This window comes from Takifugu rubripes, chromosome 14, assembly GCF_901000725.2.
Source record: "Takifugu rubripes chromosome 14, fTakRub1.2, whole genome shotgun sequence".
Classification (NCBI taxonomy): Eukaryota; Metazoa; Chordata; class Actinopteri; order Tetraodontiformes; family Tetraodontidae; genus Takifugu; species Takifugu rubripes.
In genome coordinates, this window is record NC_042298.1 from 11028449 (window position 1) to 11052860 (window position 24412).

Genomic DNA, 24412 nt, shown 5'->3' on the forward strand with positions numbered 1-24412 from the left:
GAACATGACTAACAGCCCAAGAGCTGGCCACCAACGCCCCCGCTTCCCAGTGCAGTTGAGCATTCAGTGGATGTGACAGGAACAGAACAGAGGTCCCACTCCCAACCATGTAACACCCAGAGGGTCCTCTGTCACTGCCACTGTGTCAGGTACCGCAGGACGCCATCAGGCCGCTCCTGACAGGTCGCAGCCGATTTAATGGGGAGCGGGGAGAAGGTGCACGGGCAGGTGTGCTCCTCACAAGCCTCCTGCTGGAGAGCCTGTTTGTCTGCAAGGACGCGCCTCCGTTTCAAACACGAGCTAAAAACAGCCTCGTCTGTCTGCTGCGGAGCGGCACTGGCTCGGTTAAGTACGACTCCCTCCACTCCAACACATCAACCCCGTCGCTTTAGAGCTCAAATCTGTAGAAACCACAACTGCAGGAGAGCGCCCGCCCGCCCTCCCACCATGCCTCCCCCCCGTTTCTGTCTCTTTGGTGGCAGAAGAAGTGGCATACCTTTGTTCATGTCAATCAGCTGCTTCTTCTTCTGCTGGCGCTCCTGCTTCTCCCGCTCTGCTTTCTCCTTCGCCAGCTTGGCTCTCTTGATCTTCTCCTCCATCTCCCTCTTCTTGTGGTTCTCCTTCACTGCTTCCTGATGAGGCACACAGGCGGATAAAAATCAGAATCCCGCTCACGGAGCCACCCCTCTTTTAGCGTCTGTCACTACTGTATTGCGGCTCATCATTAGCACATTGTTATTCTGGGAAGGGTCTGATAGTTGCAGATAAGCTGCTGGAATCAACAAAACTCATTAGCACTGCTGTACAATATTTGTGTGCAGGGCCGCCACTGGGAACTTGCCAATCGGGCCTCCAAAAAGGTCCAGTTGGTGGCAACTTTTCCACCAATTTATAGGAAAAAGCGTTTAAATATTAACTGCTGTACCAATTGATATACAAGAAAAACAAAAACAACTACAGCCTAAACGCTATTAACATGTTGTTCTTAATCTAGATGCATCCTTCTGTGGTTTTTTCCATTTTTTAATGAAGGAAGAATAATTAAGCGGCGAGACTTTTGGACGACAGATCTTAGAATAAAATTGCTTGACTGAGACATTGAATGTAAAATGGTTGATTTGTGGAAATGAAAATAAAAAACATGGTAAAATGTGCAAAAGCATAGAAATATAGAAAAGCCTTCAGGAAGCAGTGGAGCAGATCCAGACCCAGAGATGGGAGGATGGATGGAAGGAGGGATGGAAGGAGGGATGGATGGATGGAGGGAGGGAGGGAGGGATGGAAGGAGGGATGGACTGATGGAGGGATAGATAGATAGATAGATAGATAGATAGATAGATAGATAGATAGATAGATAGATAGATAGATAGATAGATAGATAGATAGATAGATAGATAGACGCAGACGTGTGACCTTTGGAGACCAAAAAAATAAAGAGAGATGCTCTCATGTGGGGCTGTTGGGCCCTCGCCTGAGAGGCCGCCGTGCTGCAGCGACTTCTGCTCCTTTAATATGCATGCTACCTGAGTGCCCCCCCCCCACGCCCCCCTCCCCCCAAAGTCCTCATTTTCACCCTGAGGTCCTGATGTGCAGCAGATGGAGGGGGGGGGATTACAAGGGTTCGGAGGAAGAGACAAGGAAGAGCAGCTCACGGTGCCAGTCAATACCAGAGCTCTGCCACGTGGGCACGGGCCTGTTGTCACCGTCTCCACCCAGGATGATGATGATGATGATGATGATGATGATGATGATGATGATGGACGCAGGCGTGTTTTGCTTTGTCACCGCCGACAATTCAATGAACACTCAGAAATCAACCTGCTTTGATCTCCCTGCCGAGGTCGGTTAGACGGCCACGCCAACTCTGCCACCGTGCCGAATTAGAGAGGACGAAAGCGGCGGCGTGCACAACATTGACTTCTGGTCCTTTTGATGGTGAAGAGCTCTACGTGGCTGTGAACGCATCATTATGCAGATTGCAACTCAACTGCTGGCAAAACTTATTTTAAACAAACAGTCCTGGCTGCAAACATGGTTACGCAGCAATTATGTGCTCTAATCAAACGCCACTAATTACCATAGCAACACATATGTAGTCAGAGATCCCTGTTTTACCTAAAGTCTTCCTTCCGTTGTCCTCATACTCCACCTGGTTGTATCGGGTCTCCTTTTTATTCTCGAAAATTGTGGGCAACAGAGGAAGAATTAACGATATTTTTAAGATGGAGCACTTCTAATCAGTGGAGAGTGTCAGAGCTTTGTCGTTGATGCAAATGAGAGCAATCTGGAGACCCTTTGATCCTTTTATTGAGGTTAATAATGTGGAAAATGTACAATATAGTTGGCAAGTGCTGCTTCGACCAGCAGACACTAGAATGTTTCAGCTGCAGTCAGAACTCAGTGACTAGATAAACAGACAGTTAAAAAAAGGGGTTTAAAAAGTAAATTTGACTTGTTTTCACTATATGGCAAAGAACAAAACCCCTTAAAAACCCAAGGAATTTGGATTTGAATATAAAACTTTTATTTCATGTCAAATATAATGTAAAATATAAAATGTAACTACAGAATAAACTTAACGATTCCATTTTAAATGGAAAACTTCTATACGTAGCTTACTTAATGAAATGAATAACAATTTAGGCTGAATAAATTAGGGAACCTAAATTAAAGACTCACAATTGTGTTGTCATAATACTGCGATACGTGTGTGTGTGTGTGTGTGTGTGTGCGTCCTTGCTCAAACTGCACAAACATCCAACAGGATATGGAACAACCCGATGGTGGACAGGGAGACAGCAGAACCACCCACAGTCCTGTGACGCATGGTCGGGTGCACCTCAGGCAAGGTTCTGCTGAGGGTCTCCAGCGAGCTCACCTGGACCTTAATGAGTCGACATGAGTTCCTATTAAAGTCCAAAAAAACGGGGCGCTGGAGCTGAAAAAAGGCAGGACTGAGCCTTAGTCTGCACATGGACGAGGGCTCTAATCTGCCTCTGCATCGATCGTGGCAACACAACCTCAACCCCAACAACAAGCCAGGGCAAATGTTTAGGATAGCAGCACATAAGTGAAAAGAAGGTCAAAACGCAGGCGAGGGAGATGATCTAATAAGACAGGCTGCAGCAGAAGTGTGGAAGAACCTGGAACGACCTCCCTCAGTTTCTCCTCTGATGATCTCACACGACAGATCATCCTTAACAGGCTCAGCTGTACCTGCCTGTAAATAAAACATTCCAAGCCTGCGGTCCACGGGCCACGTCTGTGACTGGCTCGGCGCCCTCGTCCCCTCCGGTGTGAAGAGGAAACCGTGGTGCAGGTGCTACATACATATTTCTCAGGGAGTTATGCAAATTTCAAGCCTTCTCGGGGAGACAAAACAACAGGAGCGTTTTTGCATGAAAGCGCCGTAATACCAGGTGGACCTGGTACAAGACTACAGCGGCAGAACATCTCCGCTCCAGGCGCGCGGAGCATGAGACAAAACTCATCACCGCTGTTGTGTTGACGACGGCGAATGTGATAAATAATCTCCTATCTGTACCTGGCTGGAGAACTAAATGCTTTCTCACCCGCAGGTACGATTTAGCAACAAAGGCCAGGCTGCATTTTCCCCTCTCCGAGTCTGTCCTCTCAATAATTCATGAAATCTGTTCCCAGTTCTTCTCCGACCCTGCACACAGCCCAACGCATCGCCGCAGCATCCCTCTCCTTCCACGCATACATGTTTGCTGGTCTGGCCAGATTGTTTCCACGTGGTCGGCTGCACCAGCGGCCTCGAAGGTGGCGTCGCCGCTTCCTCCCATTTCAATGTTACCGGGGCTGCAGAAGGCATCACACCTGTTTATGAGCCATCATCAATAGATACGCCCTGGTGGTAAAGGGCTGAAAACGGGGTTCAAGACAATAATGAGACTTTTACATGGCCAAAAAACTAGTGTAATTAGATAAATATATCATCAGGTTTTCAGGAAAACCATAATTCAGGGTTGTCATCTGTTCTCAACTGACTCATCGGTATAAACTGGATTATAAATTACATGATTCGTTTATCAGAATGATTTCAGATTACATCAGCAGGTATTGAGGTACCGTACGACTCGTTCTTCCCCCCCCGATGGGGAAGTTAGCACACCTGCACAGATGTAACAGACCAGAATCGACCAGCTTCACCCGTACACATGCGCCAACACACAGATGTCTTAATCTGATGTCTCGTAAACTGCGGTTATTTGAAATCACATCACAATAATATCTTTACCTGATCACTTGAATAGTCTCCAAAAATCCTACGACATGTAGTCACGCGAATCGAATCTTACGCTTCTAAAAAGTCACGTGACTCCGTGTGAAAACACACTTGCGTGAGCCAAAGTGCTTCTGCGTGTGTACACACACAGACTGTGTCACGACAATCGGATTTATGAGAATTGCTGCCAGATAGTGGTTAAATTAGCCCATTGGGGACATGGATGGTCTCAAGAATGCACCCACAAATCATCATCCTCATCATCATCACCATCATCATCATCATCATCATCATCATCATCATCATCATCATCATCAACCCGGCCTGGGTCTTTTGGACTCAGAAAGTCACTCAATTAGCAGGGAGTGCTGCTCATCCCATCCCATCTGCTGTGCTTTGATAACTCATTAATGGGAGGAAAAAAAAAAAAAAGCCCTCATCCCTCGTGCTCCTGGTCAGGATTACACATGCACACCCCACGATTGCATTTCACTCACACTCGATTTCAGAATGCGGCAGCCGCAATAAATTAACAAATTGGGCTCCTCGAATGCTGACTCCATGTGCTGAAATAAAAATTCACTGGCCAGAGGGAATAAAAAGGGAAAGAGGGAGGGCGGAAGTGGAGGAGAGGAGGAATGAAACAGAAGGAAAATGGAGTTAATGGATTCTCTTATCAGTTACATTCAGTTCTGTGAGGACTGTCTGTCGGAGCTTTACTGAAACGCCGTCGGTCGGTCGGATGCATTAAGCTCTTGCTTTTTAGTAAAAGCAATTTAGGGCGGCTGTTGCGATGGAATTCTTTAATACTGCGGACGCTTTGTGCTGTGAATGCATTACACGGGCTGAAGCAACAGAGCGAGGTTAGCGAAGACGCTTCGTCTGCGACAAACAACTCAGCGTTTGGAATCTGAAGTCAGAGCGGTGGGCAGATCAAGACGTTCACTGCGAGGCTCTCCTCTGGAATCATCAGCCGCTCAGCCCTCGTGACGTTTATTAGGTCTGCCATGTGGACCAAATCAGCGGCGGCTAATGCGGGCCGACTTTGTCAGAGATAAATAACTCGCGGTTATCTGCTGGCAAATCCTCCCCTGACAAGAAAAGCCGAGGAGGAGGCCGTGAAGGATGGCGGGCCCTGGTTCTAAAGGAGAAAAGAGGACCGGAGCGGAAACAGCCGCTGATTCCTTGTGCTCTGCAAGGAGGCGGGATTAGCGTTGCTGTCAGCAAACGTTACAGCCAAAAATCTATAAATAATATCTGAAGAATGTTGTGATTAAAGGACTGTTTTTATATGAATACATTAACTCATAACCAGCCCCACATTTCAACCCGTCCACAACACTTTATACCACTCACTTCGCCTCTCTTATTCATAGCAGGAGTGTTTAAATCGCTGATAAAATATTCACGCGCAGCTATTTGCTTGAGAGAATAATTTAGTTTCTTGGGTGGATGCTTCTTTTAGAGATATGCAACTATGGAATCCTTGAGGGACTTTTGTGTTGCGCGCTGGCGCACTTTGATCAGCGGGAATGAAAGGCCGGATCTGGACGGTTGGGAGGAGGAAGAGGGGTTAATGGCTGGCGTTAACGGAGAGCAGAGATGGTGACCACTGAGCATCCGTTGAACATTTAGCCTTCATTGCTCAGCTTTAGCATGAATAATGATCATGTGATTTATTAAGCTCTCCTAAAAACACATATTTCCTTTACAGTAAACAGGAGGTTTAGCATTTTCCTTACAGCCCAAACCAGACGCATCACATTTATCTAAAGTCCTTCACTCTGAATCCCTGCTTTTCTTCCACTATACAAACAAAACAGCACTTCTTGTTAACATAATTACAGTCAAAAAATTAAAAATTCAACTATAACTTTAGTTTTGGCTCAGGAAAATTCTGCTTTTTTCTCTCTCTACTTTAGGAATTGAAATCTTTCCCTTCTCTCTCAACTCATTACCTCCAGCAAAACCCAGCAGTGCCCTATGATACCACACACACACACACACACACACACACACACACACACACACACACACACACACATGCGCTAATGAAGCTATGCTGAAAAGGTTAAGAAGCTTGGCTGTGCTGCTTTTATCAGCGAGACGCCAATATTTAACATTTCCTGTTCTGGAGCATCTGTGCTTTCTGATTTATATATTCTAATCTGTTTCATAACTTTTACTTCTTCAGGCCTTTTGTGAAATAAATTAAGGAGCTGTTAGAATAAATAAATTAAGGAGCTGTTAGAATAAGATAAAGTTTGATATACTAGAGAGCAATGTGGCGTGTGTTTGTGTTTGCAGGAGGACTCGTCCGACAATAAGAAGGTTCTGGGTTCCAAACCCTGCAGGGGTTCCCTTAAGGGCAAAACCTTAAATTCCTGTCACTGGCCTGTATGACAATATGTTGGGCCTAGTCTAGGCTGCCCTCTGTGTCTCAGAGGGTTAAATTCCCTCAATTATTACTGTCCCACTGAATAATTGATCAGCAAAGTACGGCCTCTTGAGCAGGTTCGCAGCTTGTCGTACGTATAATGAAGCTGGGAGGGACCCAGAGGTGCCAGGCCTCAGACCCGCAGCATCACTTTTGTGCTTTCAAAATGTTTTCATCGCTATTTTTGCAGCCAGGAGATAGTAGCTAAATATAACTTTTTAACTATGGCTAACAGAATGTTGTCCTACTCATCGGCCAAGATGCTGCTAATAAAAATAATTAAATAAAAAATAATAATTGGTTCCAAATATGAAGTTTCTATATTCGCAGTATTTTTTTTTTTTAATTGTTTTTTTAAAAAAGATGACATATGGAGGATTTCACAAAGCAGATGGCCCATTCTAGCATGTCCGTGCTGACCAAAGTGGTGAGGAGAAGCTGTGAACTCTCACAAAGCAAAAGTTTCTGTCAGCTGCTGACTGATTCGCTGTGTTCGCTTTGGAAAAGTAGGCAAAAATTAGAAGGCAAAGGCAGAAAATCCCTGCGTGAGGGGCGCGTGGCGTCAGTAACGGCTGTGATTGTAACACTGTCATTCTCAAGCATGTTTTCACCCTCGTCCTGGACCTTCTGCCTCACTCGCTAACACACGCCGGCTGCTCGATGACACCAAATGTGTGTTAGCGAACGAATGTACGTGTAAAATAATGTAGGTGTGGGTGGCGGCTGCTGCTCGTGTAAGTGGAGCAAAACCAGGCGCTCCCTTGTGCAACCATCATGTACTCACCAGGAAGAGGACGCGGAAGTTGGCCAGATCTCCAAAGAAGTCCTCCATGCTGACCGAGTGCGGGTCAAAGGCAAAGAAATTGCCGAGGCCTTCGTAGAGCTTCTGCATGTTCTTGTGCATCATGGCCAGCTTTTCATACTGCTCCCGGGAATGCTTGCAGAAGCCGTGAGGAGAACAGAGTCAAGGAACAAGGAGGTCGTGTGCACAGCATTTCAAACACACACATAAAGAGCATAACTTAAAGAAAGAGGATTGACAGGAAACAAACTCTTCGCCAAGGTCAGAGGAGGAGAAAACAGTGGATAAAGAGGGTCAGAGATAATCTACTGTGCCATTACAATAACCTGCACAACTGGCGTCTGAGCCAGTGGTCGGTGAGTTAATAGCTGCAGCCCTGCTGCAAAGGAAAGGGGGGGTTATAGTCAGCAGCACGCCGCAGATGGCTGCTGGGAATGCTGATTGTCATCATTGTTCTATTGTTTCTCAAACAACGGCAGGGTCAGGTTGTTTTGAACCTGACAGCTCACATCGCACCGGGTAATTTACTGAACAGGCAGAGCACTTTTCTCCCGGTGAATGGATATTGACAGCCAACATCAGTTAAGCATCCTCACAGCGGCGACTGACCCCATTCACACGGCACTCCAACACCTGGGCGCTACGGTTCGGCTCAGGGCGGAGCCACGGGGCCAAACACGAGCAGGCGCCGATGCGTGTGTAAAAATAGAAAAATAGAAATCTTCAAACGTGTGTGTGTGTGTGTGTGTGTGTGAGGGGGGGAATCATCCATCTCAAACAGGTCACAGATTAATCAGGATCAGAATTTTGAAGATCTTATCTCTATGAAATAATTCTCAGCTGCCGTGTTGGGAATTTCACTAATTGTACTAATTGTTTGCAAGATGTCAGAGGTCAACTGTTCATTTTCCAGGAGCAGGGAGAAGAAGACCTCTGTTAATGTGCAGCGTAGGAAGACGTCGTCTGCTGCGATTAGCATCATTTCCCTCTTCACAACAGCTCTGAAGGCAGTGACGGGGCATCAAACAGGTGAATGAACATCCAGCACAGGCAACCGCTACTAAAGAAACACATCGTTGACTTTTTCATGTTTTGCTCCTTGTTCGCCGCATCGTGAGTTTGAGTTTTAAGGCAATTAGTGATCGCGTGCAGTCGCCTTGGCAACGGAGAGAGGCTGCTTTGCTGCATGTGGCCTGTGATTGTCAGGGCTAAAGTGTTATAAAGACATTGTTCTGTGTCAGCGGTCTGCCATTACAGTGTGAAATCTCTTGTTCTCCTCACTGTGCTCTACCATCCGAGGTCTGCTGGGCTTTCCCAGGGTAACTCTTCCATGTCTACGTGAGGAAAACACTGGCACATACCATGTGTACATGTGCGCATTTGGAGATTAAAAGCCACCGCGGTGTAGCCCAGATTATCGCTCTGCATGCTGGTGCTGCGTGGTTCGGGTTAGCAGCACGCCCACCCACAGGCCCGCCACTTCTGAACTTCCTCGTCTCCATCTGCCCGGCCCCGATTTATCCTGCCTGCTTCTGTCAGATCGCCTTCATCTTTCCTTTTGCTCACCCCCCCTCGTTCCCCGTGTGTGTGAAAACTCAGAGGCCCTCACAGACAGATGCAGCGCGAAAGTGAAGCTTCTCTCCGCAAAGATCTTCAACAACCAAAGTCTCAAAGAGCTCTGCAGCAGCAGAGTTATAGCTGCTCTATTCTAAAAATGTCATCCCAGCAACAATAAATAAAGACACGGTGAATGACAGCATGTGTTTACTGAAGCAATTCAAGCTCAGGAGCTGCAGAGTGTTGATGTTGAAGGGTAAGGTGTTGTTGAAACATGCTAATCTATCAATAACAGCCAGGACGATTCAAACCTGGATACAGCGCAGCACTGCATATCTCAGGACCTGTTCGAGCCAGGACTGCTGCCTCCAGTCAGTCATGTTAGTGAAGGAAAGCCCGGAAAAGTGCTGGTTGAGGCAGGTCTCTCTTCCCCTCTTACACACACACACACACACACACACACACGCTGGTGGCTGGTCTGCGGCTGCCTCTGCTTTGGCTCCTTGTATTTCCACATCAAAGTCGTGTCATATTGATGGAGCCTGACACACTTGATCCTGCAGCAGCCGGGACGGTGCAGGCTTCATCAAACACACATAACAGATGCAGAAGGAACAGAACACACACACACGCACACACCCTTGTACTTATACCTTTGTGAGGACTTTCCTAGGCATAATGCACCACCCAGCTCCTTACCCTCGCCACCCCATCTAAGCCCCTGATCTAAACCCAGTTCTAACCTCAACCTTGAAACTAAAAGTCTTAACCCTCAAAATGTACTTTACAACCTTAATCAGCCCTCTTCATTAGTGAGGACCAGCCAAAACGTCCTCTCTTCTCAAATATGTCCTCACTTTGGTAGTAGAATGAGGATTTTGGTGCTCAGTATGCAGCAAGTACAAGAAAACACACACACACACACACGCACACACACACACACAGTGTTAAAACCAGCTCCTGTGGATTTACGCCTGCTGATCTGTGGTGGTAACAGATCATTAAGGCTTATTTCCAGGGCGGGGCCACATCATATTTAGACTGCCAGACTGCACGAGACACCAGATCTGCACTAATGTGTAAAGTGATCAAATCAAGACAACACCGGTGGGTTTAAAGTTGCTCCATGATAAGGGTGTGTACGCGAATGTCCACTTCCAGGTTGTGGATTGCGTCTCTCTCTGTTTTATGTTTCTCCTCCTCCAGTCCAGCCCTGTCTTTTTCAAACGCATCCTCTTTATAATTCTCTTTCTACATTTCCCCTTGAAATGCACTCAATTAAATCCTCTCACTCAAACAATGGGTCCTTTTCTTCTCTCCTACTCAGAGTGAACTTTTGGCTCTCTGCTGTCTGGAATGTGCATCACTGGGGCTCTGAGCGGAGCAGGGAGCAGAGGTGACGGGTCTCAAGGTAAAGCATCACACAGCCTCTGGTCGTCCCAGCACTGTTTGTCAGTCTCTGCTCTCCTCCTACAGCTGTCCACCGAGATGCGCTACTGCCTGCACTTCCTGTTCTCTGAACCTCACCAACGCAGTGCAGGACTGCTCCGAGGCTGGATGGCTGCACATGTGCATGCCAGAGCGAAGCGCTTGGGCTCTGCCAATGATGAGAATATTTAATCTTGCAAATCCAGTAATCAGAACTGTTTATTCATTCTTTTACACGGATTTCGCATGAAGCTAACAGCTAAATTCGTGTTTCATTTCATTTGGAAAATACTCTTCTGGTCTCGCAAACCATCAGGGAAGCAGTATGTCTACCTTTAAATAACAACAGTAAACAACAACACATAAACAGGAAGGTGGAGGGTTAAAGGATTGAAGATACAGTCATGAAAGTAGAGTAAAAGTTTGGGAAAAGCAAGAAGACAAACACACGAACCATATGTGCTGATATCTTTCTTATGGAGCTTCAGCTCAGGCCGAGAAGTCACGACTTTATTCTATTCTGCTCCTAATTATTCGTGACATTTTGTTCCCAACAAAACACACATTGTATTTCTGACTAATCGGAAATTCGCTCCCTGAAATCTCCCGTTGAATCGACCCTAATTGGCCTTGTCACTTGTTGTTGGTATTTAATCAGTCACATTCTCTGGTTGACGTGCCTCAACAAGGGCGCTGAGTGTGAGTGAGCTGCGGCTCAGGCCACTTACTTAAACGCCATCGTCATCACAATCACGTCTGAGTCAGATTTACAAGATGTGCGGAGTCAAACTCCATTTAAGAGCATAATAACATCCCAGAGATGGAGCCATTTAGGGACCTAAAAAAGGCAGCAAGTCTTCACAATGGCCTTTTGACATGGGGATAAATTACCTGGTTTGTTTACCTGTGTGCATGAGAGAGTTATTAAAGTGCAGCGGGGCCCCAAAAAGCCATCTCCTGTAACCCAGTTGCATTAATGTTTATTTAATGCTTTTTCTGCTCGCTGGCCCTCCATCCGAGGCCACACACTAAGCCTGCTTTCCTCACAATCCTGCCGTCCCTGCCTCTTTTTATCCCCACACCTACTGCCAACGGCCCCCGAGGACCAAATTACACCAAATCTGCCGAAGGACTGGAAGCGTCCAATCGTGGAGGAGGGAGGCGGGATAGAGAGATGAAGGAATAAAGTGTAGTGGCACCACACTGTGTGAAAGTTAGAAAACAGACGACACTGCAGCCGCCCGCAGCCCCGCATGAAAGCGACGGCTCTTGTTACATCTCTAAAAACCTGTCTTGGTGGTGAATGCTGCTCTCAAAATGAGCCCTGCTATTCTTTTAATCCAGGTTGTCACAGGAATCACCAGCGAGCTCGCTTTCTTTTCTCTTCATCTGGCATGAGGTGTCGACGCTGAGTCACCCGGAAGGACTTTTTAACCCGACGCCGCGGCTCTCTGAGGGGCTTAACAGTTGTGGTCCTCTGGGCAGCGCTCCATGCTGAGCTGGAACCCCCCAGGTTCTCTTTCTCAGCCGGTAACACATCCATGCCAGGCAAACTACTGGGTTTTTCACCGTATGTGAGCAGGACTGGCACCCACAGCCTCTTGCCCAGGTTTAACAGCTCTCACTGAGGCAGCAAAGGCCTCCGTGTGGACTCCAGCCAAGGTCTGATTCAAGGATTCAAGGTTCATTTCAAACGCTGAAAATAATTAAAGTTGTTCCGAGCGGGATGGTTTGGTGTGACAACAGCGTGGAGACTTTTGGAGTCTGTCCAGATTAATCAGCCCAACACCCCCGATGAAACTCAACAGTGTACCAAAGTGAAACTCGCAGATCCATCTTTGTCACTACCCCCCCTCCCCACACACACACACGTGTCCCCCCCCCCCCCTTTCTTATTACCAGAGGTGCCAACTGTGTACAGTTACTCCAAGTCCCCTCCCCTTCCTTTCTGAAGTGTAATTAATGTAATACGGGAGGAGGTCAGGGAGCCGTTGTGCCGTTAAAGCTCCGCCTTCGACTGATTTTGGTGCTGAGATTTAAATGAAGGGATCTGGTTTAAAAGCATAGGAAGACATTTTAAGTGAAGAGCAGAAAAGCACTGGCAGCCTCTTCATATATATATTACAAAAACTAGCGAGAGGCTGCATTTCCCATTCATCACACGCCGTGAATGGTATTACACTGGCGCAGGGGTCGTGACCTTCTGTCTCCCTACGCCTCTCCATCATCTCCCCTACAGACTGTACATCATTCCACTCTTAAAATTAAAAGCCAGATTTGATGTCAATTTTACTGTCAATTTATTCTGCCTCTCTGTGGCTGAAATATTAATATGTGTGGGGGAAACTTTCTGCTTCTTAAGCATTCAGGACCCAGCTGGTGTTGGAAGAGCCTAATGGGGAGGCGGGTGTAATGACTACATCTGATAAAAGGAAAGAGGATAAATTAGACATGAGTGGAGGTATGAGGGGATTAGATCCTTGGGACTGACCTGTTGAATCATGCAAAGGTTATTAAAAAAGGAGAGAAAAAGCGAGGGGGGGAAGAGACATTCAGACGCACGATGGCATCTTATTTACATCGACAGTAACCGTTAATGCTTTGATGGTCTCACTTTCATGCTCGTTGAAATCAATAGCATGTCACATCAGAGCCCGAGAGTGTCGGCTTCCTGCGATATTCGCCTAGAAACACGAGCATGCAAATCCAGTGTTTACATGGTTCCCGCTTGTCCAACTGTGAAAGGTCAGGTCTCCGGATTCTGCCGACAACGATCTCATCGGTAAACACGTCGTGTCGCAGGACGCCCCGGACAAAAAAAGCTGTGCCGTTTCTTAGACGCACAAGCGGCCCATACGATTGGAATGGTAAGATTGGAATGGTAAGATTGGAATGGTAAGATTGGAATGGTAAGATTGGAAATGTACGTGAACGTTTCTGTATTTGAGTGATTTTTGTTCTTCTTCAGCAGTAACGGAGACATGTGTGTGTTCTTGTATACACTACATAGTGTGTGTTCTTGTATACACTACATAGTGTGTGTTCTTGTATACACTACATAGTGTGTGTTCTTGTATACACTACGTAGTGAGGAAGGACCAGAATCTAAATCAGCAGTGAGGACATTCTGGCTGGTTCTCACAACTGCAAAGGGCTGTTTAAAGTTAAGGTTAGTGTTGAGGGTCGTGGTTTAGCTCTGATGGTTGTTGATGTGCTATCTTTGATGATGCATTTCTACTAGTACTAGTACCACCACTACTACTACTACCACCACTACTACTACTACTCCTACCACTACTACCACCACTGCTACTACTCCTACTACTACCACCACTACTCCTACTACTACCACCACTACTGCTACTACTCCTACTACTACCACCACTACTGCTACTACTCCTACTACTACCACCACTACTGCTACTACTCCTACTACTACCACCACTACTGCTACTACTCCTACTACTACCACCACTACTGCTACTACTCCTACTACTACCACCACTACGACTACTAGCACTACTAATGATCATAATAATGCTAACAACACTGATAATGATAATAACAACAACAACAATAATCTAAGGTGGCCCAGAGTTGAGAGTTTCAGATGTTATTATCAGTTTAATAGACCTGTTGGCTTCACTGCTGAGGGAGGATGAACAATGTGTGGGAGCCACACAGCAGCTGTTTCTCTCTATAGCATGAAAATGTAGCTGCAGCGGCACTTGAACTGAATAAAATAAACACAGACATACACACTCACACTCACACTCACACACACACACACACACACACACACACACAGGTCAGAACTGGCAAATGAAATAGGAAAAAGAATACTGCATGAGGACTAAAACACACATTTAAGCTATTTCAAAATTCCATTTAAATGTTCTGCATCACAAACAGCAGCAGAACCGACAGCGAGGCCTAGATTAGGAACTGTTCCCCCCAGTGCTGAAATATATCTTCAACTGTTTTATCTGGGGACAGAGAGTTGCAAATCGGGCAAACTATGGTCAGTCTGGTTAACTCACACCTCCATTTAGTCAAATGTGCGTGAGAAAGGCCAAATACATAATCAGTCCAACCGACAATTTAAAACCAAAGGAGGAAACGTGAAATCAATGGCTCAATTCTCAACCTGATTATGAAAAATGATGGGCTGCATTTTAGGGAAATGGTGTATGGATTTTACCGTTTTATTAATAATCCGCAGCAAAAATTAAGTGAAACGTCACGCGGTAGAAAATATAGAGCAGGTCTAAAGAAAGAGAGAGAGAGAGAGAGAGAGAGAGAGAGAGAGAGAGAGAGAGAGAGAGAGAGAATATATTGATCAGATTCCTTCAGTAAGACCACTTGCCCAGCAGCAGCATGACAGAGTACAGCTCCATTCAATAGCCTTATCATTACCACAGCACAGACCCTTTCAGCAGGTCAGCCTGTTTGCCCCACAACCCTCCGTGTGTGTGTGTGTGTGTGTGTACATTTCGATTACTTAAGACGATGAATCCTATTAGACTTACAGCACATTTCTCAGTTTAGTGAACTTTTCTTGTTTCAATATCTCTGAAAAAGGCTCTTAACCAAAGCATTCTGGAAAGCAGCTGTAGTGACGGAGGGAGGGAAACGCTGCGTTTGCTGGGCGACGTGTCGCAAAAAATGCCTTTGCAAACGCAAACCGGAGGCGCGTGAAGTTAATTTGCTGGGGGGGGGGGGGGGGGGGGGGGGGGGCAAGTTGGTATTTGAAGTCCAGTTTCTTAAAGCTGGAGGATGCGCTGTTGGGTTCACGCAGCTTTCACCAGAAACGCGTCGAACACGGTGGAGAGAAATCCGGCCTGCTGGAACGGAAGCGTGAGGCTTTAACTGGGTTAGTTTAAATACAAAAGACAGCCTCCTCCTTCCAGATTACAGTCAGACATGAGTGGCAGCAGAAGCTGTCAGAGACGGAGAGCTGGAGCATTCCTCCCCACAAAGGCGAGGAAAGAATAATGGAGCTGTCTCCAGTGGCAACACAGAGGCACAGACACTATTTTTAGCAAATTAATTTAAGGCTCTAAATAATTAACTGATAATTATCTGGCAATCAAGAGTAAGATAGAGCGATCTCCCCAAGAGTTTCTTTGTCATGTGGCTCAGCAGGCAGGCAGAGGGGCTTTGTGTTACTGGGGGGTGTTGTGCTGCGTTAAAAAGAAAAATACAGAAACTAACGCTGGAAGGAAAGTGGATTTGCTGATGATTAATGCTTAATGAGTGACAGAACACTGGCAGTTTTGATGTGCAACAGTAGTGGAGGCGCAGACGTCTGCCTCGCGTTAGCTGTGGTCCCTCAATGTGGTAATAATCCATATAACATAGATCTAATGTAAAGGAACGGGAGATACAGATGCCAGGAGTGTCTGTTGGCTAAATGTAGAGTCAGTCTTTTTTAAATAAAGGCGAATATAAACTGTCTGAACTGCACAGCATTTTTAAACTGTTCAGCGGTTTGGGATATGAGGGTTAAGGTGTGTTTAGTTTCCTGTGTGTGTGTTAAAGTCTATACCTGACCCTGACATCGGCCTCTGAAGGGAGAAGGAGATGGAGGAGAGCGCTGACAGACAGCTGATTTGCTGCCTCTGGCTACAGATGTGTGTGTGTCCTCTAACCTGTAAAAGTAAAAGTGTGTTCATCTCCAGTTCATATGGGTTACCTGCGAGTTTTCTCTCCTCCTTCCTGTTCTTGTTTCTGACCTCTTCTGATTCTTTTCTGAGTCTTTCCGCTATGCTGTTGTTTCCTCCGTCCTCCCGGAATTAACCAGGGACTAAAGAGGCGATCCACTGCAGTTTCTGAGAGGCGCCGAAAATGTGCTCGACACACTGTAGCTCTTTTAACGCATGCGAGTTGCTAATAGGCCGCTGAAATAGACCTGGACCATTTATCAGGGGGACAGTCTGGCACTGAGCGTCTCTTTCAGGATTCCAGATTCGGGGGGGGACAATTATCTTGATTGTGCGACATGTTTTGGTGTGGACTAAGTTTGACAGGCCTACCTCGTCACCATACTGTGCAACCTTTTCTAAAATCAATGCCGCCACAAAAGACAAGTCCCCCCCCGTGGAGCCGGGCCCGGCTGCAGCCCTCCTTCCCCTTGTAGTATGTGAAGAAAAACACAGAGAAACAGTTAAATTAGAGCCTCTGGTCCGTCTCGTCTTGTGTGGTGACAACAGGGCTGTCAGGAGCGAGATAAATAAATAAATAAGTCTCCTACTGAAACAAGAGCCCCTGCATTTAAACTTCACTTTCTTCAGCCAATTATATTACCTTTCTTTTTTTTTTTCCCTCAACAGAGACACGCTGTTATCTGGGAAAATCTTTGTAATTTGGCGAGATCAATTGCCAACCGGTGACAAAAGGTCCTGGCGCCTGTGCGCACATCCGAGAACGAGATCTTAACAGCGATTGTGAGGGAAAACATGTCTGCATTATCTGCGCTCTGACACGCGAATAGTTCCCCGCAGACTCGACTGCGAGGATTAAATATTGTCACTACGCGTGCGAAAAAAGAAGCGTGAGAAAGAGGAGCAGAAAAGGGCTGAACAACATGTTATTGTAGGAAAAAACTAATCAAACAGTGCATGTTCTGGATTTTCTTCTCTGCTTTTTTTCTGCACCTGCTGGCAGAGGGTCTATAATCGGAGAGGCGCTATCTTTAGGTGCTTGCTAACAGATGGTATTGACGACATCACCGGTGGCAAATTAAAACACAAACATTGTTGTGAGCTCGCCTCATCGCTGCAGTTTACAGTATTTCCTGGCGAGTGCCAGTCGAACACAGATAAATTTGACATATTAGCTTCACAGTGGTGCATTCAGGCGGCGTTGTCCGCTCCATTCTCTCAAGGCGCTCTGGGTAATGGCCAGCCTCATCCTCTGGAGGTGGGAGGGGAGGGCGAACGGTCTCCACCTGGGTGGTCCAACACAACCAGTGACAACTGGTCCTTACTGGTTTCCAGGTAGAAGTGGGGCTGCGTTGTTTGCATATTCCTCAGTGGTGACACTCAACACCCCAACCATCGAACGCACCGTCCCTGATGGAACTGATGAAGCATCGACGGTGAGTTACAGCGCGTTCTTAACGTTCGTATGCTCGACGGGGGCTGACGCTGTTATCGAGCACACGAACAATCCATATCAGTTATTAAAATGCAAATGTGCTTACCAAGCCTGGCTTTGATGTTACACTAAAAACACACGTCGGCGAACAATGGTGGATCACGACTAAGTAGCAACCGCTCAAACGCGCGCGTCTGAATGCGAGCACACAAAAACACACCATTCCATGTAATGAATCGAGAGCTGGAATAAAAGTCATTTTTACTGCCAATAAAAAAAAAGCCCGTCATTATCTGCAGCCGTAACACAGGGAATTAAGCAGCACATGATGACACTGGCACAATTCCAAAGCTGCATTTCAAAGGAAAACTCTGGATTTGAAATTAAAGACCAGTGCAGGTGAGCCACACCAGCTGCGCCAGTTTGGCAGGGGGAGCCATGTTCTACCCCGATTATGTTGAGTCAAGAAAAGAAGCAGAGATTTATCATTTACAGGAAAACATTTGAAGATTTCCTTATTTCTGTTGGAGCATGTGATGCGCTACCCGTGTCAGAGGCTGCCATTTTAAAAATCTAAACCATTCAGGGACTCGGAGTTCATCAAACAAAAGCCCAGAGATTCAACTTAACAAAGCTTTTGTCACTAAAAGTCCAAAAAACAGAGTTGGGACACACGTCGGGCCCTCAGACGCGAGCCACGGCCAGTTCTGCTGATTGGATGCGGTGACAGAAGCTGCCTGCAGCACAAATACTTATTAGGTTAGAGGGGAAAGATTCCCCCATATGGCTGCTTTTCTGTTTGCACTTGCCCCATCAGTGGCATCTGTGACCCCAGAAGCAGCCACATCTTATCGCCTGATGGCAGGACGGCTAGTCTTTACTGTACATGATGCTGAATACTAAATATACAAGCAGGAGCAATCTGTGGCCGGGAGAAGGAAACCAAAACTGTCCAGAAACTGAAATATTGGCCTTTTATACCGGGTGCAATTAAATATGCCCAAAACTCACCCACTCTTTGGCAGATTTATGACCATTTCCCTTCGTTTCAATGTACAATAGTGACTGTGTGAGTTTTCCGAGCGTTTTATGGCCACTCACAATAGACTCCATAATTCCTCATGTATTTAAAGTGAAGTGGCAGTTAGATTAGCTCCAGCAGAAATCTTCTGTGTGACTGGAATGCTAAGCAGAAGTATTGGGTAGCTCCTCTGGTGTTAAATGGCCTGTCTGTGTGCCAAAATATAATAATCTCTCAGGTGGTTTCATGCAGGTTTGTGCTTAAACAGAAGTAATGAAAAAACGAAGCTACGCAGAGACAAACGCCTACAGGAATTTGCTGAATCCGTCTGCAGACACATTAGACGAGTGCAGAAAGTCAATAACCATCTATGGTTACCTGAAGACCTGGAATAACACCTATAAGAGGGGGTGTAAGATGCATTACAATGACTGCATTACTGGGATGTAAATCAGATACTCCATTTGAACGGTGGGTGATTCATACTGGACCCCGCTCTTGCTTTTGTTGTTCAGAGCCTGAGTTTTTGCTTTCATTTTCTTCAGTAATTGTGATATTAATCCTAAATAATGACACAGGGAGTTATTTGGAATGTTCCAAACTCCAGTCTCAGCTCTGAAAGCGATGAATCCTCTCCCTCGCTCGTGCCATCTAGTCCTCTCGAAGTCATAAAAAGAGGGCTGGCAACCCACTTTTGAGCTTAGTTAAACTGGGAGAATGGGATAAAGAGAAGAAAGGAGACGGTAACATGAGAGTCTGAGTACGATGGAGTAATAGATGGGTGAGGGATCGAGAAAGAGGGAAAAGAGGGGGTCTCATCTCCTGTAAATCGCATCAACACGCTGAAAGAGAACAGAACGATGAGCATTACCACTAATCTTCAATCCACACCTTGAAAAGAACTCTTTCAATTACAAGACAAGTTTCCTCCTGTGATCTGACTGGATGACAAAAGCAGTAAATGAACAGATTACAGCATATTTACTGACCTACAGGAAGCCCCAATTACACTCTGCAGTAAGTGAGCCAGTTTTCGATCTTTTGTGGATATTTAAGGCAAACACAGAAATATCTCCAGATTTAACAGGAAACGGTGGCAGACCTCATCATTAAAAATAATCTCAGATAGGATTATCAACTCCGATCAGATGTGCATTGGGGAAAAGACGCGATGCCGCTCTGATTCAGATCAAATCTAATAAGCTTAAATGTAAGTATAGGGCTTAGTATTCATTTGTAGATAGAGAAAGCCATTCTGTACATAGTTCACCTGTAATATGATAAGAAGATATTGTTGGGGGGATTAGGTTATCTCCCAGGAGATCTATTAGTGGATAATTTCTACTGGCTCTCTGTTGAATCATTACTTCCCTGGCTCCGATGTGATCCACACAGCCTCTTCTCTCCTTTCAACTAAAAGTACCGACACAATTACCGCACACACAAGCGCGGTGGAGGTTCAAATGGAGTGCGGGAAGAAGAAAAGGCTTCTGACTGAAGCAGGTGATTTTAAAGACATCCCCGTGATAAAAAAGCCCATCGTGACATGTCATCAAGCCGCACAAATGTGCTTTACCACATACCCACTGTGTTAACCTGTTACCCATCACACCACAGCTTCATTTCATTATTTCCCAGAAGAAATCCCACATCTCCCCAAGGTTAAACGGAATATTCACGTTGCCTTTATAGCTAACAGTCCATTACACCAGCAGCCCGCTTTATGTTTTCCTCCTTTTGTCAATTTTTTTTTCTTCTCGTGCTCGTCTGTCATCAAAAACCTTCATGATTAAAGTTGCGGAGCCCTGAGTTAGCCTGCCGGTCGGCTCCGGAACGAGGGATCAGATTCAGTGTGGCGCGATCACGTGACTGCAGCCCAGTGGAATAAATCCATAACCCTTTGCAGGATAATAACCATGAAACAGATGCTACGTCCACTGGTAATCATATCATAATGGCTAAAGCAACAAATAACAGAGTCTAATCTCAATAGCTTCAGTGGAGCTGGTTACAGCAGACTGGGCTTACGTTTGCACAATGACCGCAAGGGCATTAAACACATCACTGGATCCCAACCTTTCTGATTACATGGACCAGACAGGAGAATGCTCATTAACAGAAGTGTAAAAGTAGAGAAAATCTGGATCAAAACCAAATCTGTAGCCCTGCAGCCGACCTGCGGGCACTGGGGACTGAAGCTACGTCTATGCTGCACTAAAAGTGAGGTTTTCACAGTCTGGATGAGGCCCCGAACGTGTCCCAGGACCGTATTGGTTATCACACAACCCTGAGCTGCAACAACAAAGAAACCTGACACAGATTCCATGAATGTCATTAGGGACACACTAGAACTGGAAGCACAGTCAACACTCCCAAAAGCAGTGAGGCTCCTGAGCAGAGCCAGACAGCTGAAATTCAATCCACTTTTTGTACCTGTTAGAAATCTATTACGGGCCAATAAGGACGCTGATGGGAGAAGGTTTGAGATATTTCAGGTCAGACATGGAGGTTAATTGTGGAGTTGTCTGTCTGGTCAGTGAAGGGATCACTGCGTGAAACCAATCCCGCGGGGAGGGCATGAGCGTTAGTGCGGATGGCATTCAGGAGATTAGAGCGGGCTGATGGGAGAGGGAGCGCTAGATTGAAAACCAGAGAGAGGGGTAACGAGATAGTGAGAGACAGGGATCTATAGACCCCAAATCAACACGTTCACTAGGCCGCCGATGCTAACTGGGTTCAGACGTATGTTTAATGTCGTTAGAAATGGTTGCGTGTTCCAAACCGACAATGAAAGCAGCTCCGCTTGCATTGAAAGCATGGGGATGGAACAGATGTCAGCAGGAAACAGACAATCAGCACGACAAACTGTAATTAATGAGGATCCACTGAGCAGAGAAAGTGAAATCTCAGTGAATTCTATCAGAGTTCTGGTCGCTATGGTTTTCACTGAGCCATTAACAACAACTAGTATGACAAGAAGCATGACAGACAACAGCGCTGAGGTTAGCAGTGAGGGATTCGCTACTGTACTTTAGTTTCATCAAGGTCAGTTTAAAATGGAGCGCGTCGGCTGTCTAACGGTGGCAATAAATACTTTGGGCTGTCTGTTCGGATGTACAGTGAATAGACGCGGCGCTCCTGTGGGCGCCGCTGCACCACAGACCCATTTTACAACTTGATCTGTGACACCCCCCCCCCCTTCCCAATACATACAAACGCAGATATGAGAACACACTGAGGCGCTTTGATTCTCCACCGCGCACACATGCAGCACGCGGCGTCCCTCGTCACCTTGCTCAGAGATACACGAGTTCGCCACTGTCCTTAATCATTTTAATCACCTCAATGGGGAATGCCTCATTCACAGCTATCTTTCTGTCCTGCCTAGAAGCTCCGCCATGTCTACACTTTCTCTCAGCCCCCCCCAAACCTCCCCGCCTACAGACAGATACACACACAAACACAATGACGGTCTGGTGGTGCAGTCTGCACCCTGTAATCCCCTCCACCACATTTCTAGCCACATACCCAAATTATGTTATTATTGTTGTTACATAGGTTGGAGAGAAACTTCCTGCACAAATACATTTGGTCACATTTTACTCAATTTTACCTCTAAATTTCTAAAAAACAAAAAAACAAAAACAAACCCATAACATTTCCTAATGGAGACATGGATAATGCGAAAAGGACTGGTCCAAGCATAGATCTTTGAGAAACTCCTTGACTAACCCTATTATATGAAGATCTAGGCTCCAATCACCTGTATCAAAGGCAGCACTAAGGAGCAGCACAGACATGTTCCTTCAGGAACTGGTCTGTCTGAATGTCTGAAGCTCTACAACCGCACAGCCCTGCAGGTGGCGGAGTAAGTGGGCCACCGCCACCATCTCGAGAGGTTTAACATAAAGGTAAAGTGGGAGAGAGAGCTATTAGTTCCTAACACATCTGGCAGTAGCAGGTTGAAAGCCTGGGGTATGTAAACCGTTGATAAACTAAAGTAAGCTGGTTAGCTGGCTAGCTAATTTTAGACGTAAGTTTAATAAAATTGAGTTTAAAGGCTCATTGGAGTCTTCAGATGTGGACCCAGCTACCCTGAGGTTGTTCTTGCTTTCTTCAATTGCAACTTCCGCTATACAGAGGAGTGTTTTTAGTCCCTCCAGACTAGATAGTAGCCTTATATTTTGGAATTGCCCTTTCCAACTTCCGGGCTTTCAGACTGACGGTCCCAGAGTTACAGCGAGGGACAATCAAGGGAAACTGAAAGATCTTAAAGTAAGAAAGTGCTCTGTTCTTCAGATACTCCACAGGTGAGCGAGTGGACGCTGAAGTCATCTGCAAGACGGAGTAAAGAGTATATCTCCATCTCTTTTGAAATTCCCTTTCAACCATTTGTTAAAACTCTCATTTACACATCCAGACTGTAGGAGGAGGGCAATGGAGAAGTCTCTCTCCAATGGAGCATCATGACCTTGCACACAGACATTTACGAATATGACAGATCAAACAAGCCCGGGGCATCATAACCCTGACTGTGGCATCCATCACAAATGCGGCCCAAGAGCATATTCAGCCCACAGACTGCATAAAAACCACAGTCAATCATTCAAATGACTCCACATATATTTCACTTTATTACCTCACTTACAGTAATAATGTGGATTTTAATGCCCCGGTGCACAGCTCATGTGTTTAACCTACATCTGGGTTATATTTTGGTGGGAAACAGACATCGACCTTGCAACAACAGGGCGTGGCAACACCTTGTCAAGCGTGAGCTGTGATAGTAACAGATCGATGTGTCCTCCGTGTCAACACCTGTACGTACACACACATCTGGGTGCACGGGTTATTTATATGTTCCGGCTAATTCTGGTGTTAGCTTTTCTTTGGTATAATAAAGCAGCAGGCAGAGCTGCACATCCTTTGAGTCTGCGGCTGTTGCCATGGTGAAGACTCTAGCCAGAGGTGCAAATTAGAACTCTAGCCTTTTACAGAACACTTGCTGCAACTGGTGCTGCACCTGCTACAAAATGGAGTTAGAGATTTATGTGCACGTGCACACGGATGATCTATTAACGCACGAGTATGTTGATTACAAAGCATTTTAATGACTTCAGAGCCTCCTGCAGCCACCATCACCCACAGTTTCCTCACCATTACTTCTATCCATCCGTCCCTGTTACCTATTCAGGTGGATCAAACGTATGACAAGTCACACAGTCACACTAATTAAGGTCTATAATTAACCTCATGTGCCAGTGTTTGGTATGTGGGAGGAAACTGGAGGACCCGGGAAAACCCACTCAGGTACAGGATGGACGTGCACAGGTGTGGCCTTCAGTCAAATCCAGAGGCCTTTTTTGCTATTTAAACGTCAGAGTGTGCAGACGATATCGACGCGGCGCCCACAGAATGAGATAAAAGGCTGAGCGCTCCAGTTAAGATCCGCTGTATCAAGGAACCATCAAGGACAAAAGCCTGGGGATCAACCAAAAGTGTCCATCACAGAAAGACAATTCAAGGTCAGACGCCGGTTCAGGTGGCGGTATGTCTCAGAATCCGTGTTGATGGTGAATGAAACGTCTGAGGCCCACCAGCACTTAATGGTTTGTGTGTCAGACTGAGAAAATGTGACCGCTGCATTTTTAAAATGCTTTTTTCAGTCGCTGTCGACTGAACTCTCAGCTAAGTGCTACATTTTAAAGGGTCACTTGGTGATGTAACCTGATACTTTAACCTGGCGATGACTAAAAAGCAGAACATTTTTACCACTGTAGCTTATTCCACTGACCTTTCAAACTGTAGAATGTCAGGATT

General features: G+C 46.0%; 1 protein-coding gene across 6 annotated transcripts in view; it reads right to left on the reverse strand.

Moving 5' to 3' along the window:
- Positions 1-24412, reverse strand: part of diaph2 (diaphanous-related formin 2) — a 258036-nt gene that overhangs the window by 42611 nt on the left and 191013 nt on the right. For all 6 annotated transcript variants that reach the window (XM_029847330.1, XM_029847329.1, XM_029847331.1 and 3 more), the window contains 2 exons: positions 7471-7635; positions 497-632 (listed from right to left, as the gene is read on the reverse strand). In XM_029847330.1, the coding sequence (XP_029703190.1) occupies positions 497-632; positions 7471-7635 (301 nt within the window). The remainder of the gene's footprint in view (positions 1-496; positions 633-7470; positions 7636-24412) is intronic.